This window comes from Nannobrachium achirus, assembly GCF_963921795.1.
Source record: "Nannobrachium achirus genome assembly, chromosome: 13".
In the NCBI taxonomy this organism is placed as follows: Eukaryota; Metazoa; Chordata; class Actinopteri; order Myctophiformes; family Myctophidae; genus Nannobrachium; species Nannobrachium achirus.
Window position 1 is genome coordinate 35,658,198 of NC_137833.1, and position 15,265 is coordinate 35,673,462.

The window sequence follows — 15,265 nt, forward strand, 5'->3', positions numbered from 1 at the left end:
CGATTTTTAAAAACACATTTTTGGACACTGCTCCTACAGATTTTGCCCTAAAATCACGAAAATCACTACACAGTATGTCTACACTCATGTCATCAACATGGATCAGGAAGATTTTGGCAAAACACATTTTTGCCCTATTTGTGGAGATAAGTGACCTACGGTCGCTTATCTCCCGATTAGGGAGTGTTACTGGTAGTTATTGTGCCCGGAATGCCAGGAATGGAGCTTAGTTTGGTCAGCAAAGCTGTGAGAAGTCCTTTTAGTCAGGTTTTTAACCTGCCAAGTGTGAACATCATTTAAATCTGTTATTGTGACATGATCCTATAATACAGTGGGTATCGACCTCACTCAACCAAACAAAGCATGTAGGCCTACTTTTCCTTTCTAGTGAGTCCGTCAGACTACTTCCGTACAAGTACACATGATCATATAATCTGGGAGGCGCACAGATGTCTGTGCGGACATGAGCTAGTGACAAAATGTTTGTCATGTGGACCCTATACATACCGTATATAATATGCGGAAAATATTGGTTGACTGTAGCCCCCACAGTTAGTACCAGCCATGAACCAGTGACAACAGCCCTGCTAATAGGGCTGTCCAGCCCTATTAGCCCGACTGGTTGTGCGTTGAACTGGTGAGTGGTGTGGTAGAAATATTCATAGAGTAACAAATGTGTAGTGTATGTAGTCTAAAGCAAATCTCACAAGCCAAAGTACTAATTTGGATTGTACCTGCAGCTGTCAATCTAACAGCTGAGTTCTCCCCCAAGCTTACTTCTAAGTCTGTCAGCAAACCCTTATTTCTGTAACTGTTTCTATGTTGCTGTGTTTAGAACATATCCTTATAAGACCATGTTACCAGGTTAGAATAGCATGACTGTCAGAATGGACTCTAAGAGGTGTATGAGAATGGGGCAAAGGAGGCTTGTGCCCAGAGGGGCTGACAGGAGAGGCCAGGAGGCCTTCTCCCCTGATCCTGTGAATGCTGACACTATGTTCAACTTTCTGCCTCTTTGAATAAACCTTTGTCAATTCTTCAAATCCTTCATCCTTGTGGAACATTAATATTTTCTATCATAGTGGGAGTCCTGGGTTCAATCTCCGCTTCCTCACATCACTACAATCTGGCGTAGTGGCAGGAATATCACAGTGTAACGTCTGGCTGATGTTTAGTCGTTGGTCCTTGTCTACATGTGATTACTGCATTTCTCCTCAGCTTTCGTGCAGACACACTCACAGAATGACAGAAACTTACGGTTCTCCAACATTACTTCTACATTCAATCCCTCATCGCACAGCCCCAAGCACAGGACAACTTTTGGACTCCCCTTGATAGGAACCACCCGTACCTCACTCCTGGCCTCTACACCACCCATCCCCCACATTCACCAATCACACAAGGAATAATTGAAACCAATAATAATGACGCCATTATATGCTTTTCAGCTTTGCCCAAAAATAAAGTCACATTACAAAACTAGAAGTACTGTTCCTACAAAACAGTGTGGGCTCGCTCGTAAAGAAATAATAAAAAAAAAAAACTAAAATAAAAACTCTTAATCAAATAAATTGTTGTTTTCCTTCATTTCTTATGTTTACCAATGTGGCTATATTCTGTAGCGTGCTAACTGTCATGTGAAGCTCAACCAATACTCCAGCTAACACCACTCCCAGATGTTTTTCCGCCAATTGCCTCATTGGCTGAGGGCCCTGCCTTTGTACTGTCTGCGGCAGAACTTGGTAAATAAACTAGGGGCACTGCTTTTGTACTGTCTGCGGCGGAACTTGGTAAATAAATAATGAAGATAACATAGTGTTCTCGCCTTTCAGGCGAGCCCACAATAAAAGCACCAGTTACTGAGAATACAAATAAAACACAGTTCCACCATATTAAACCATTACGCATAAAATAAAATATCCACCGGGTTACCTATAACATCCAATGCTGCAGATGGGACTATATATCTCTGGTGGTGGGTATAACATTTCTACTATTTGCTTGTAGCCGTTGCTGTGGTTTTTAGTTCCCTCCTGATGTCATCTACCTCAGACCGTATTGAATAACCTTTAACTTACTTAATGTCTTTAGACTAGGATTTTTTGCATTCGTTTCTTCACCCCTTTTCCACACTCTCCACAAGGTCAATCAAATTGGACCGATGTCATCGTCTCATTGTCCTAAATTGATCAGAAATCCAAACAACACAGACGACCTGCTCCCTGTGGTCTAACAAAAATAAATCTTCCATTAGGATCCTGAGACTTCATCCTAGAACTCATCTTCTCCCAGCATATTTTCATAGCCTAAAGTGGCTGCAAGTCGAGGAGAGTATCACACACAAAAATGCGTATGGTTCACAGAATTAAGAACAGGGAGGTACCCAGGTATCTGGTCAAATATTTTGTAAATGTCAAAGACACCCATCTGTATAATACCAGTAAAAAAAACTTAAATCCAATGTCTCAAAGGACACTTTTTAATCTGCACATAAAAGATGGCTAAATGAAAAAAGTACTTTTTCATAACTATAACTATGTCCCTATGTCCCCTCGGCATGCTATGACAGAAATGTATCAGCTGCATTACAAAATGATGCAAGGTTCAGCACTGGAAATGCATGCATGCATGAAATGAAGACATTTGAACAGATCTATACAATATAGAGCAGTACTTCATTCTTCTTACACTTGTGCAGGGAGACATGGTGACATTAACTTGTCACCTTCCCTCTCATGAAGAACATGATGGAGTACTCTTTCCTTGGGGGCCATGTGAGGTACTTGATATCTAACCCAGTACCTTCTGAAGATGCATGTGCATTGTGCTCCATGTCATTGAGGCTAAGCCAGAACTTGTCTGTTGGCACCATGCTGGATTCTGGAACACTGTCACTGTTCACCAGTTTGGGGAGCAGATGCTGTAATGGGCAGAACACTGTGTGCGTAGCTTATGTGTGACCTTGACCTGACCTTTAACAAACAACAAAAACTAAATAACTGTATTCTACACATAATGAACGAAAAACACAGATGGGCGAATACAATGCTCCTAGCACGACAGACAACCATTGAGTGCTATTCACTCCTTGAAGAACACATATTTCGGCTTAGAAAAAGTTAGTTTTGATTCAGACTTTATTCAAAATGTTGAGATGCTCTCTTGATCAATCAGGAGTGAAATAATCAATACTGTAACGACACATATCGTTAAAGAGGTGGTGCCATGATTCCCCCCCCCCCCCCCCTCTAAAACATGATTATCAGGTATTATGATTGGAGGAAGATTTTTTCCAAAAAAATATACAGAAAGAGTTAAAATTGGGTTTTTATGTGGCCACACCCCCAGTTCATTAAGTATGCATGGATGTCATGGTGGGTGGTGACCCAGCTGAAGTTAGCCACACCCCACAGTGTTGGGTGAATGGTAATTAGGGGAGGAGTTGATTCTGTGATGTAATAAGTATGTATGTATTTTAACTGACACTTTTGACCACAAGGTGGAAGCCTCCAAGAGAAAACAAACAAATACCAAGAGAATACATAATTGCTCATAAAAACCACACCAGGGGGTCTAATGAAGTACTCTCAACCTCCTAGACACATGAAAAACAGAAAAAGTACAAAACTATGGCACCACCTCTTTTCAAAACTATGGCACCACCTCTTTAAAACAAATGTATTTAAAACAAAATCTGACAACTATCTCCTCTCTTTGTTCGGTTTCACAGGAAGTCTTCGGTGATTGAAGAGGAAGTAATGCAGTTAGCAGGAGGTCTGCTATTGATACTTGGAAGGCTGCCGTCACAAAGGCTGCTGCAAGCTAGTTGGGTAAAAAATTGCAGTTCCGTGACCGTGGAGAGTGAAGGTCCGTTTCTCAATGGATTTGTCATCTAGAAGGGTTATTAAACAAATTTGGCCGGGGGGTATTTTTTTAAATGGCGGGGAAAATGTTTGACAGCTAGGGTAATTTTCAGTCTCATTCACTTGCACATACACAAGGAAAGGAAAAAATGACTCCCACAAAAATCTGCTTTAAGTGGGATGTGAGGGGTCAAACTACAGGTTTTTAATTATTCTGAATCCATTGCAAGCATTTGTTTTGCATGAAAAACATTCCTTGGGCTAAAAACGGACACCAAAAGACAATGAAAATTGATGACTCATCACTAAACCATCGTATTGTGGGGCCATTTCTTGCCCAAGGAATGTTTTTCATGCCAAACCAAATGCTTGCAATGGATTCAGAATATGGATTCACATCCCACTTAAAGCAGATCTTTTGGGAGTAATTTTTTCCTTTATAGTGTAGTGTATAATAAGTGAAAGAGACTGAAAATGACCCTAGCTGTCAAACATTTTCCCCACCATTTTAAAAAATACAACCCGGCCAAGTTTCTCAAATCCGATTTACTGCCGTGTCCACTCCACACAGATTCTGCAAGTGATGGGAAGGGATTTGTGTATTCAGGCATCATTGACCCATCTGCAAAGGTTGCTGTGGTATTGATGTAACAGCATAGGCGTAAATAATGCTTAACCACTTAAACCCCAGCATCCATATTGTGGGGAAAGCATTCGCAGGAAATGGCAGATCGACAACCTCCCAAAGCAATACGCTGCAATGTGTTATGAGCTTGTCGATCAGCCATTTTCAGCCAAAGCTTTTCCTACAATAACAGAAAAAGGCTTAAAAGGGCCATTCACAGAGTACTGTAAAAATATAGTTTTAAAAGTCAAGTATAGTTGGTTCACACCAACTATAAAAAATAATAATACAATGGTGAATGATATAAACTATGCACAAAAAGTTAGGAAACGTAACTTTAATCCATTATATATCTCCCCTTTAATAATACCGATTGATATTGTGTTTTTTAGCTTATATGCATCGGGCAGTTGTGGAATGAGCAGCACAGCTAAACCTGTGGGTAGCGGTAGCTGCCCCCAAAGAATTGCCAAAATTTGGTCCATTATATGGTATTGTGTTTGATATCATCTTTATCGTAGATTAGTCCCCTTTACAACGAGAAAAAAATCTAAATGGCCTGGCAGGCCTGCAATGCTGTTCTGTTGGTATTCACTTTTGTTGCTTGGTGCGCTGAATGATTGCACTCTCCCACAGTTAATAAGGAAAAGAAGGGGAAAAAAACGTAATGGCCATTTTTACACTTTGTTCATTTTAAACTCTATGTCAGGGAAGCCCAAAACGAGAGTTAATGCCGACAGTACAGTATTACAGATGGTCTGTTTGGGGGGCGCTACCCTCACATTTAGCTGTGCTGCTCATTCCAGGAAAGCCAGAGGCTTACAAGTTGTTCCTTGTAAAGGTGACTAATCAACGATAAAAATGATATAAAACACAATTGGCATTATTAAAGGGGAGATATAATGGACCGAAGTTAAGTTTCCTTTGTGTTATAGTCATCGTTATAATTCTAGTGCTCAGCGTGAACGGCACGCCATGGTAGCAGCTGATGATACATACTGGTTTTGGTCCCAGGGTAAGAGGGATTGTTGTTGGAATTGGTCACAGAGTAAGAGAGGATGTTCAAGAGAGTTGGAATCAGTCCGTAGCTGTAGTTTTTAACTGTAAACTAAAACTGCAGCTGCATGAACACTGCTGGACTTGGTCCCACGTCTAGTGGCCGGAATGTACTTTATTAGGAATTAGAAATCATGTCTGTTAATTATGCAGTTTGTTGACATTTGGTCTAGGGCTGGGCAATATGAAAAAAAGTCAAATATTACATTTTTGATCATATACCTCAGTAGACATCATGATGATATTGACGGGATAATTGGTGCTTTCACACAAGATTTCTGAAAATAAATCATAATGCATTTAATAACCAAGTGGGGTCAGGTAAGCTCAGATATTGAAATACTGATTTTGCCCAGCCATACATGCCCATCATTTCCTTGATGACTCTACAACCTCTTTTTAATAACCATAAGTTAAGGCTTTCTTAATTGTTTGGACTGGAAACAAATTAGTTTTGAAATAAACATAGCCACGTGTCATCTATTGAGCCCTTCTGCTTTGTGATAGCATTTGTAGAATATTTCGGTGGCGAAATTGATCCCTCTACTCTCACGGCCTGTCTTTATAGTTATTATAGTAAGACCTGGGTTCCATATAGCCATAAAATACAGGCCAATTAGATAATCCACATTCAAATCAAAGATACCACAGTGATATTCACTTCATGATTCACTCTTTCAGTGGGTCCCCAGCCTGTGGGTATACAGAACACGTTTTGACTTTGTCTATTCATATGTAGACAAAATAAGTATTAACCCCTTTAAGACATTTGGGCAGTGGTTAAAAGGCTGAGTTATATCTGACATTTTCAAGTTTTATACTCAAGTCAAGTAATATTTCTATTAATACGCATTTAAGATGGGTTGTACTAGTACTGCAGAGTGAAGAACAGTCCTTCCATGTTGGTAATCATCATGCAAACAGCTTTAAAATACAGCAGTCATCTAAAATGCAAAGAATTACCAAAAATACTTATATAAATATTCTGTATATTCTGTAAAAACAAGGCCACATTAGCAATACATGACCGTATTCAAGGCAGTAAAAGTGGTAATTGAAATCTCATTTCAGTCCAGTCTTTGTGGGACTGCCAGTGGTTTTTTGTTTGTTTGTTTTTAGCTACCTGTTTCTCTGCAACCTTCAGGACATCCCTGGGTGGGGAGGCAGTACTGGTCATACAGCCGGTCCCCAGAACGCATGCCGCCAGAGCAGCGTTCGCAGACACCAAAACACAATTGAAAAACTGGATATATGCAATACAAAACAATTACTGGCATCAAATCAAAAATGGATAAAAAGTAATATTTACAAACACAGCATATTGATTTTTTTTGTTCTGATTTTGTTCATCATCTTTCAGGGTTCACCAATTCTGTAACTCAAGATCTAAATCAAAGCGCGCCGACTTACGAGTCAACGTCGGTAGTGTTGCCGCTTTTTGTCAAGCCTGAAGCTAAAAGGTCGAGTCTCTTCATATTAAATTACCTATAAAAATATATATAAATAAAAAAACAGTTGAAGGTATTGTGTTGCAAGAGCTGCAGCAGCGGTCAACGTTTAGCTGCACATCGAGGGCAGATGGGGGAATAACGGTGAGGGTGGAGGGATGGATACAGTAAACGAAAAGGGACATGGGAGACAAAGGTGGCAGTGGAAACACCCTGGAATAGCTTGATAGAAAAGCTGGCAAAGCAGCTTTGGAATGTTACGTTTTCCAAGTCCAAGTTTGTGTTCTACAATGAGGCAAGGCAGTGTGTGGTAGAATTCTGACATACGTAACCGCTCTAGAGCCGAAACAACGGCATGCGTTCTAGAGCTGAGGTTACGAGAAGGCTGCGTTCTGGAAGTCTTGAGCCTCACTTAGGCTAGTTGGGCTCTACATTTCGAGAGCTTTAACAGCTGAACAGGCAGCCTTCTGGAGTTGTAAGGCACATTTCCATCTGTGCGTTGTGGAATGCCCCCGATTATACTCCATGTCGGCTCCACCGCGGCGGTGGCAGCAGCTCCACGCGGGTTTTAGGAGAGGAACTCTTTCTCCAGCTCGAAGACCGAGGGACGCGTCGGGGAGCTCTGGATGCGGCAGAGCGGCACAGTACAGTCTCGCTTCTGGCCCTCCGTGTCCACATCCAGCAGAGAGCAGCCCTCTGAGGAGAGCATCATGCTGAGACCCTGGGCGCTCTTCTCTCCAGAGTAGTGGCCCAGGGAGTAGCTCTTGTTGCGTCCTCGAAGCAGGGCCCAGGAGTGGGACTTGGCACGGAGGGACAGGGGCCGCGGTCTGGAGCAGACCTCACCGCCGGAGGGCCTCTCCGACACGCTGTCCTTCTCTTTCTCCTTCTCCTGCTTCTTCTTCTGATTGGGAGCTGGTGGAGCCGTAGTGGAGGGACCGTTAGCTGGGGGAAAAAATATGTTGAGAACCTTAAGAATTTGGCAGTTTCAGTGTTTGACACCAAGGTCTCAAAAGCACTTGCCCTTTGGGGAAGTACAGGTCATATTCTATTTGCCCAATGATCATGTTCACGTAACACATAAAAAAACCTGCATGTGTGTATGTGAGCGTGCATAATGTACTACGCTTGTGCACTTAAGTGTACAAGCGTCATCTGCCCCCTCACGACTACTAGTTCCCACCTTATGAAAATCTGAAAAAGTACAAAAACTTGGCACCACCTCTTTAAAGAATGTGTCTATGGTTGCAGTACTTCATTCCCTTTGTATTTGGGGTTTCTTCTGGAGGACCTACCCTCATTATCATTGGTCTTATAGGAGGAGGCGGAGCGACTGGATTGGGTGGTTGGTGCTAAGGTGAAACCATGTATACTTAAAGTACTGGTGTATAAAGACAGATACTGTCTATTTCATAGTGAGAATAGCAAACAAATTAAGGTTGCTTCACTTTTCGTAAGACCCCACTTGCCCGTTTGGGCAACCAGAAGGCCACCCACCCTAAATTTAGGTTTTTAGTGGCCCTGGGCAATTGGGGAAGCGTTAATGTCAACCCTGTCTTCTCCTAAAACTGCAACGCATCCTTGAATCCTCTTTCACTTCCTTCTCCCTCTGTGTTACTCAGTGGTGGAAAAGGTACTCACATTCTTTGCTCAAGTAAAAGTATCAATACTGCAATATAGAAATACTCTGTTACAAGTAAAAGTCCGGAATTCAAAATTTACTTGAGTAAAAGTATGAAAGTTTGGCAATAACAATGGGCCCGATTCATCAATCTGGTCGTAAATATAGTGTAAATAAAGTGACTAAATCTGGCTTATATTTCTGTCTCACTTTCAAAATCCTTTCAAAATCCCTGACAAAAGAACATTGCTGAATCTGACCGCTAACTTGGGAATTGTCCTAAATGCTGGTAAGATCAAAATATGTGTGTAATTTGGCCGTAAAGTGCTTGATGAATCGGGCCCAAGGTACTTAAAGTTCCAAAAGTAAAATTACAAAATGTTTGAAAATAGCAGATCTACAAGTTCACAATGCGTTGCGACACAAGATGCGACACAAGATGTGTAGTGGAGTAGAAGTAAAAGTATTGGAAATTGGAAAGAAGAGTCAAGTAAAGTACAAATACCTCAATATTGTACTTACAGTACAGTACTTAAGTAAACGTACATAGTTACTTTACACCACTGGGTGTTACTCACTGTTGCTGGTGGCAGCCGACTTCTTCCTGCGGAGCCGGGATCCAGTGCTGTGGCTGATCTGCTCTGACGCCTGGCTTTGGCTTCGCACAGGGCTCTGGTTCACCGCAGTCCCGCTCTTCTGGCCATTAGTGGACGCCACTGGGTTGGGCGTGGACAGGTGTGGACGACCGATGGACACCAGCTCCTCCTTCCTGGGGCCACGCTCCACCCCCACTGCCTCCGACGGCAGGAGACACTTGGTGGAATTGCACTCCTGGATCGCCGACATGGAGATGAGATTAGCGGGCGGGTGACCGGAGCCGTGGCTCGCCGGCGCCTCCTCTTTGCGGGCGCGACCGCCGGGGGGCGAGGTGCTCCGGCGGAAGCGCGTGGCACGCTGGAACAGGCCCTCCTTCTTCTTCTTCTCCTTCTCCTCTCGCTGGGGCTCGCCGTCCTCGCCGAGTGCCGACGACGAGCTCCTCAGGGCCTCCCTGAGGTCGTAGCCCAGCGCCACCGAGGCCAGCAGCGCGCCGCAGCCGTAGAGCACAGAGTCGGTGCGCCGCCGGGCCGACGAGCGCTTCAGGCTGTTGGTGGGGGTGTGCTGCGGGGTGGTGGAGGTGGACGAGGTGGAGTTGGTGGTGGAGGGGTCCTCCAGGGTCTCCACGGGGCTGCCCTGACTCGTTGTGCTGCTTCCTCCCCCCACCTCTCCTGGCCCAACATGGCCGCCGGCGGGGCTCTGAGGCTGCTGCTGCTGCTCATCCCGCCACAGAGGTAGATCTATGTACACCTGGTTGGGGAACTTGAGTTGCTTTGGTTTGGAGCCGAGGCTGTCCGGGCTGTCCAGGGAGAAGGCCTCATCTTTACTGCCACCTGCTGGATGCACACCAGTTAGCATGCACTAAAAGTTATGAACTACAGCAGGGGTCTTCAACAGGGACTAGGGGTCCTTAGAGTTGCTACAGGGGGGCCCCAAAATCTGGTGTGATAGGATAATTATTTTAAATTAACAACTTGAACCCTCGCTTCCCTATTCTGTGGAGAACTTTAGCCAAAAATAGCCGGCGCTGCGAGGCAGTGAGCGCTTGTAGATCGTCTATTTTCGGCAAATAGGTTTGGTGTAGAGGTAAAAAAGAGCAGACCAAGTACATAGTGAAAGGTCAAGTTTACAAAATATTGACGATTTAAGTGGTTAAATGTCTGAAAATACGCATTAACATGAATCCAAAATAGACTGATGACAGTGCTGTCAAACACATCTATGAATCTATCTATGAAATCGAAGAAATACAATATGTAGAGGGGGTCCCTGCTTCAACGTCTTCAGGCCAAGGACCCCTTAGCTGAGAGAGAGATGAAGACCCCTGATCTACAGTTCTACACACATGGTGGTGTGTATAGTTTCTTCTCCCCCGACAAGCTGCACATACAGTATCCATTGTTAAGTGGTCAAAGTGCTTTGACCACCCTATTTACTGTCTGATTTGCACATTTATCTAACTATTAATTTACCGAACGTCTGATGTCTGTCTGTACTCTGATGTCATAGTACTGACCTTGTTCAGCGAACAGTGCGGCCAGAGGAACAGATTTCTGAGATTTGACCAGGCTGGTGGACCAGGGATTACTGCCATCAGAAAGAGGACGCACTCTGACAGGGACACACAAACAGATGGCACACAAATTAATTACCCAAAGGAATACATACCTGTACGGACCTGTGTGTTTGTGTGTGTGTGTGTGTGTGTGTGTGTGTGTGTGTGTGTGTGTGTGTGTGTGTGTGTGTGCGTGCATGTACTACGTGAAAATGTTTACATAATTACCTTAAACCTTTTGTCACTTTTTTTGGCAATAAACACAACATCGTTAAGCCGGAAACTGCTTGACATTATGGTCTTATAAACCAGATTAAAATGAATGAATACAATCTTAAAATCCTTTTCTAAACAGACAAGCAAGCAGTGTATGAAGTTAAAATAGAAGTGACATGCTCTTTTTTTCCCTGGTTTTAGTTAAGAGTAGCAGCAGCTTTTAGCTAATTCTAGCCTTAAGACATGATTAAGTGAAACACTGCAATAGATGATGATAAAGACATCTCAGGTACCGTCATTTCAGCTGTCTACAAGATTTTGACACTCCCCAAACCGAACCGAAATAAATTCAGCTCTAAAAGTATGAATCAGCCCTAAAAGTTTAGGCTGAGATCAAATAAGAATGTTTAAGTAAATTATTTGACCTCCAGTAAAGTTTACTGTCTCTTGCTAGACAGTTAAATAAACATCACCAGAATATATAATTGTGAATCATCTGCAAGAGGAAGCACTGCATATAAAATAAAATAGGATTGGAGTTGGACACAAAATTGAACATCAGGCACTCCACAAGTTAAAGGGGAGATGGGCTACAACTACTTGTCTATTAAGTAAATCACTGCAAAGAAGTCCCACATATGCTAACAGCTGTAATCTATTCATACATATACGACCAATCATGTCAAATGCTGCACTCGAGTCCAACCATACAAATGTGAAAATGTGATTAAAACATTGTTCGTGAATAAATGCAGCTTCGGGGTAAACGTTAGCCATTTTGTATGTTACTACCAGGAGATCCTGTATCTTGACCTTCCTCCCTCTGCGTGTGCATGTGCATGTGCAGAGAATGTTAGAGAGGCAGGGGCTGAGATTTCTAAAAGGGTCTTTTGGTGAAAATATAGACCTCCAAGCTCACAACGCGTCTCAGCGGCTATGTTCAGTGCTTGATACCACACTGAACAAAGCATTATCAAGTCAATAATGGATATGTGGCGTAATGGCATGGATTTCTACACAGAGAGGGCCATTCTTTCAACATAAGATGCTGCATTCAAGTTCAGGAGAGTTTGGACATGACAATTTCTCTTGAATGCTGCCTTCAGGTATGGCATGAAAAGAGGGCATTTGCATTTCCTTCACCATAGTAAAAACTGCATTCATGGTCTGGAGAGGGCACTTATTACAGACGGGTAAAAGGGCAGGAGCTCAAGCCCCCTTTGATGTCTATGTGTGCACGTGCCTGTGTGCATGTGTAAATGAGCTACAGCATGGGTCTTCAACAGGGGGTCCTCAGAGTTACTATAGGGGGTCCTCCAAATCTTTGAGTGATAGAAACTTTTTTCTCCTTTTTAATATTAACCACTTGAACTCTAGCGTCCATATTCTGAGAACTTAAGCCAAAATAGCCGATCTACAAGTGTAGAGAGCTTGTAGATCGGCTATTTTTGGCAAAGAGCTTTGGTGTAGAGGGGAAAAAGAGCAGACTAAGTATAGCGTGAAAGGTTTATTAAGTATTGGCGGTTCAAGTGGTTAAATATCTGAAAACACAAATTGACATAAATCCAAAATACACTGACGATTGTGCTGTCAAACAATGAAACTATATGGAATCTATGATAAGGTTGTGGGGGTCCCTGCTTAATCTCTCTCTCGGCTTAGGGGTCCTTGGCCTGAAAACGTTGAAGACCCCTGAGCTACAGTATCTCTACCTTTCTGCAGTAGCGGGCCGGTCTTTGCTCTGCACGGAGCTGGGACCCCAGGTCCTCCCTTTCTTCTTGATTCCCTTCTTCACCTCATCAAACTCTTCTGGCCTGAAGAGGGTGCTGCGTCCCCACGTACGGTTGCTCTCATCCAGGGTGACTGTCAACACAGACGGACCACAACACAGTGAATGTTACTTCAAAAGACAATGGCTGCGTGAAGGCTGCAGTAAGTTATCTGGCGATCTCGCTCATTCAGTTAATAGTAGAGTTTCCATTGCACCGGCTGTAATATCCACTTTTGGAGCTCAATGAGGAAGTGGCGGACAGTATTTCAATGCTGAAAATGGGGTTTCTTCCTGTGTGTGGTGAAAGCGAGGAATACCACTTCATTAAAATGCTCAAAGAGCTCCAATGTGGTGGCTAATTAGTTATTACAACCACACCAGTATGGCCTCTGAAAGGTTAAGAGGCTGAAAATGAGGCGCAGGAGGTCTGTTATTGAATTTCAGGACGTCTAAGCTAGATGGTCTTAAAAGTATAATACACTACCTTAGTAGTTAGTAACTACGAGCTCTCTTTTGAAACTGCCCTCTGACCCAGGTCTGTAGCCAGAACCACCATTATTATCCTGTTAAACATGCCACAGCTTAAACCTGCTTAAAAAGTGATAGGATCAGAAAATCATTTCAGATTAAATGTAAATCATGTGAAAACAAATGTAGCCATCACCGCACAAAGGAAGCTGTTAGATTACACACTTGACCCATACATATATACATACACACACACACACACACACACACACACACACACACACACACACACACACACACACACACACACACACACACACACACACACACACACACACACACACACACACACACACACACGTCACAATTATTATACCAGTAAGACTCCCTAATCGGGAGATAAGCGACCGTAGGTCACTTATCTCCACAAATAGGGCAAAAATTTGTTTTGACAAAATCTTCCTGATCCATGTTGATGACATGAGTGTAGACATACTGTGTAGTGATTTCCGTGATTTTAGGGCAAAATCTGTAGGAGCAGTGTCCAAAAATGTGTTTTTAAAAATCGGCTTGGAGGTGGCGCTATATGGGAGAGATTCATGTTGATGGGATGAGTGTAGACATACTGTGTACCGATTTGCGTGATTTTAGGGCAAAAATTGTAGGAGCAGTGTCCAAAAATGTGTTTTGCAAGAATCGGCCTCATGGTGGCGCTAGAAGAGGGCCATGTGAGAAATGAGGGGTGGGGTCTCCGCGCCGCCAAGGCGGACGAATAGGTACCGGCCCCGGCTGTCCCGGTCGCTCCTAGCCGGAGTTACGGCATTTTATGTGAGCTGCAGTGTAGGGGGTCCTCCACTGGGGGCGCCACCACTTTTGCATCCGTTCTGGAGCACCAGGAGTCGGTGGTCCCCGGGAATTCCCCGTGAGCATCCCCGTTGGGGTGGTCATTTGGTCAGTTTAGCACATTTGGTCATTTTTTACATCTGGGGGTCCCCCAGGGACCTGGGGGTCCCTGGAGCTCCGGGGGTCCTTGGAGGTTGTAGTTTGGCAGGTAAGGAGTGTGTGTGCAAAATTTGGCATGGATCGGGGCAACGGTTGCGGAGATATGAGCAGGGCAAGAGTGTGACGTGTGACTGACGGACTGACTCACTCACGGACAGCCTGTGGAGGTTTTGGTAGTAAATGCGACCTACGGTCGCAATAATCATACCAGTAAGACTCCCTAATCGGGAGATAAGCGACCGTAGGTCACTTATCTCCACAAATAGGGCAAAAATTTGTTTTGCCAAAATCTTCCTGATCCATGTTGATGACATGAGTGTAGACATACTGTGTAGTGATTTTCGTGATTTTAGGGCAAAATCTGTAGGAGCAGTGTCCAAAAATGTGTTTTTAAAAATCGGCCTGGAGGTGGCGCTATATGGGAGAGATTCATGTTGATGGGATGAGTGTAGACATACTGTGTACCGATTTGCGTGATTTTAGGGCAAAAATTGTAGGAGCAGTGTCCAAAAATGTGTTTTGCAAGAATCGGCCTCATGGTGGCGCTAGAAGAGGGCCATGTGAGAAATGAGGGGTGGGGTCTCCGCGCCGCCAAGGCGGACGAATAGGTACCGGCCCCGGCTGTCCCGGTCGCTCCTAGCCGGAGTTACGGCATTTTATGTGAGCTGCAGTGTAGGGGGTCCTCCACTGGGGGCGCCACCACTTTTGCATCCGTTCTGGAGCACCAGGAGTCGGTGGTCCCCGGGAATTCCCCGTGAGCAGCCCCGTTGGGGTGGTCATTTGGTCAGTTTAGCACATTTGGTCATTTTTTACATCTGGGGGTCCCCCAGGGTCCCTGGAGCTCCGGGGGTCCTTGGAGGTTGTAGTTTGGCAGGTAAGGAGTGTGTGTGCAAAATTTGGCATGGATCGGGGCAACGGTTGCGGAGATATGAGCAGGGCAAGAGTGTGACGTGTGACTGACGGACTGACTGACTGACTGACTCACTCACGGACAGCCTGTGGAGGTTTTGGTAGTAAATGCGACCTACGGTCGCAATAATCGCAATTAT

At 44.0% G+C, this 15,265-nt stretch overlaps 1 protein-coding gene across 2 annotated transcripts in view; it reads right to left on the reverse strand.

The window, feature by feature from the left end:
- Window positions 1-4,199: 4,199 nt before the first annotated feature.
- Window positions 4,200-15,265, reverse strand: part of map3k21 (mitogen-activated protein kinase kinase kinase 21) — a 38,381-nt gene continuing 27,315 nt past the window's right edge. Inside the window, exons 7-10 of one of the 2 annotated variants that reach the window (XM_080739694.1) lie at window positions 12,688-12,838; window positions 10,721-10,815; window positions 9,189-10,037; window positions 4,200-7,934 (exon numbers count right to left, since the gene is read on the reverse strand). In XM_080739694.1, coding sequence (XP_080595820.1) covers window positions 7,561-7,934; window positions 9,189-10,037; window positions 10,721-10,815; window positions 12,688-12,838 — 1,469 coding nt within the window. In that variant the 3' untranslated portion in view covers window positions 4,200-7,560. Of the gene's footprint in view, window positions 7,935-9,188; window positions 10,041-10,720; window positions 10,816-12,687; window positions 12,839-15,265 lie in introns of both variants that reach the window. The other variant, XM_080739693.1, reaches the window with a different exon arrangement.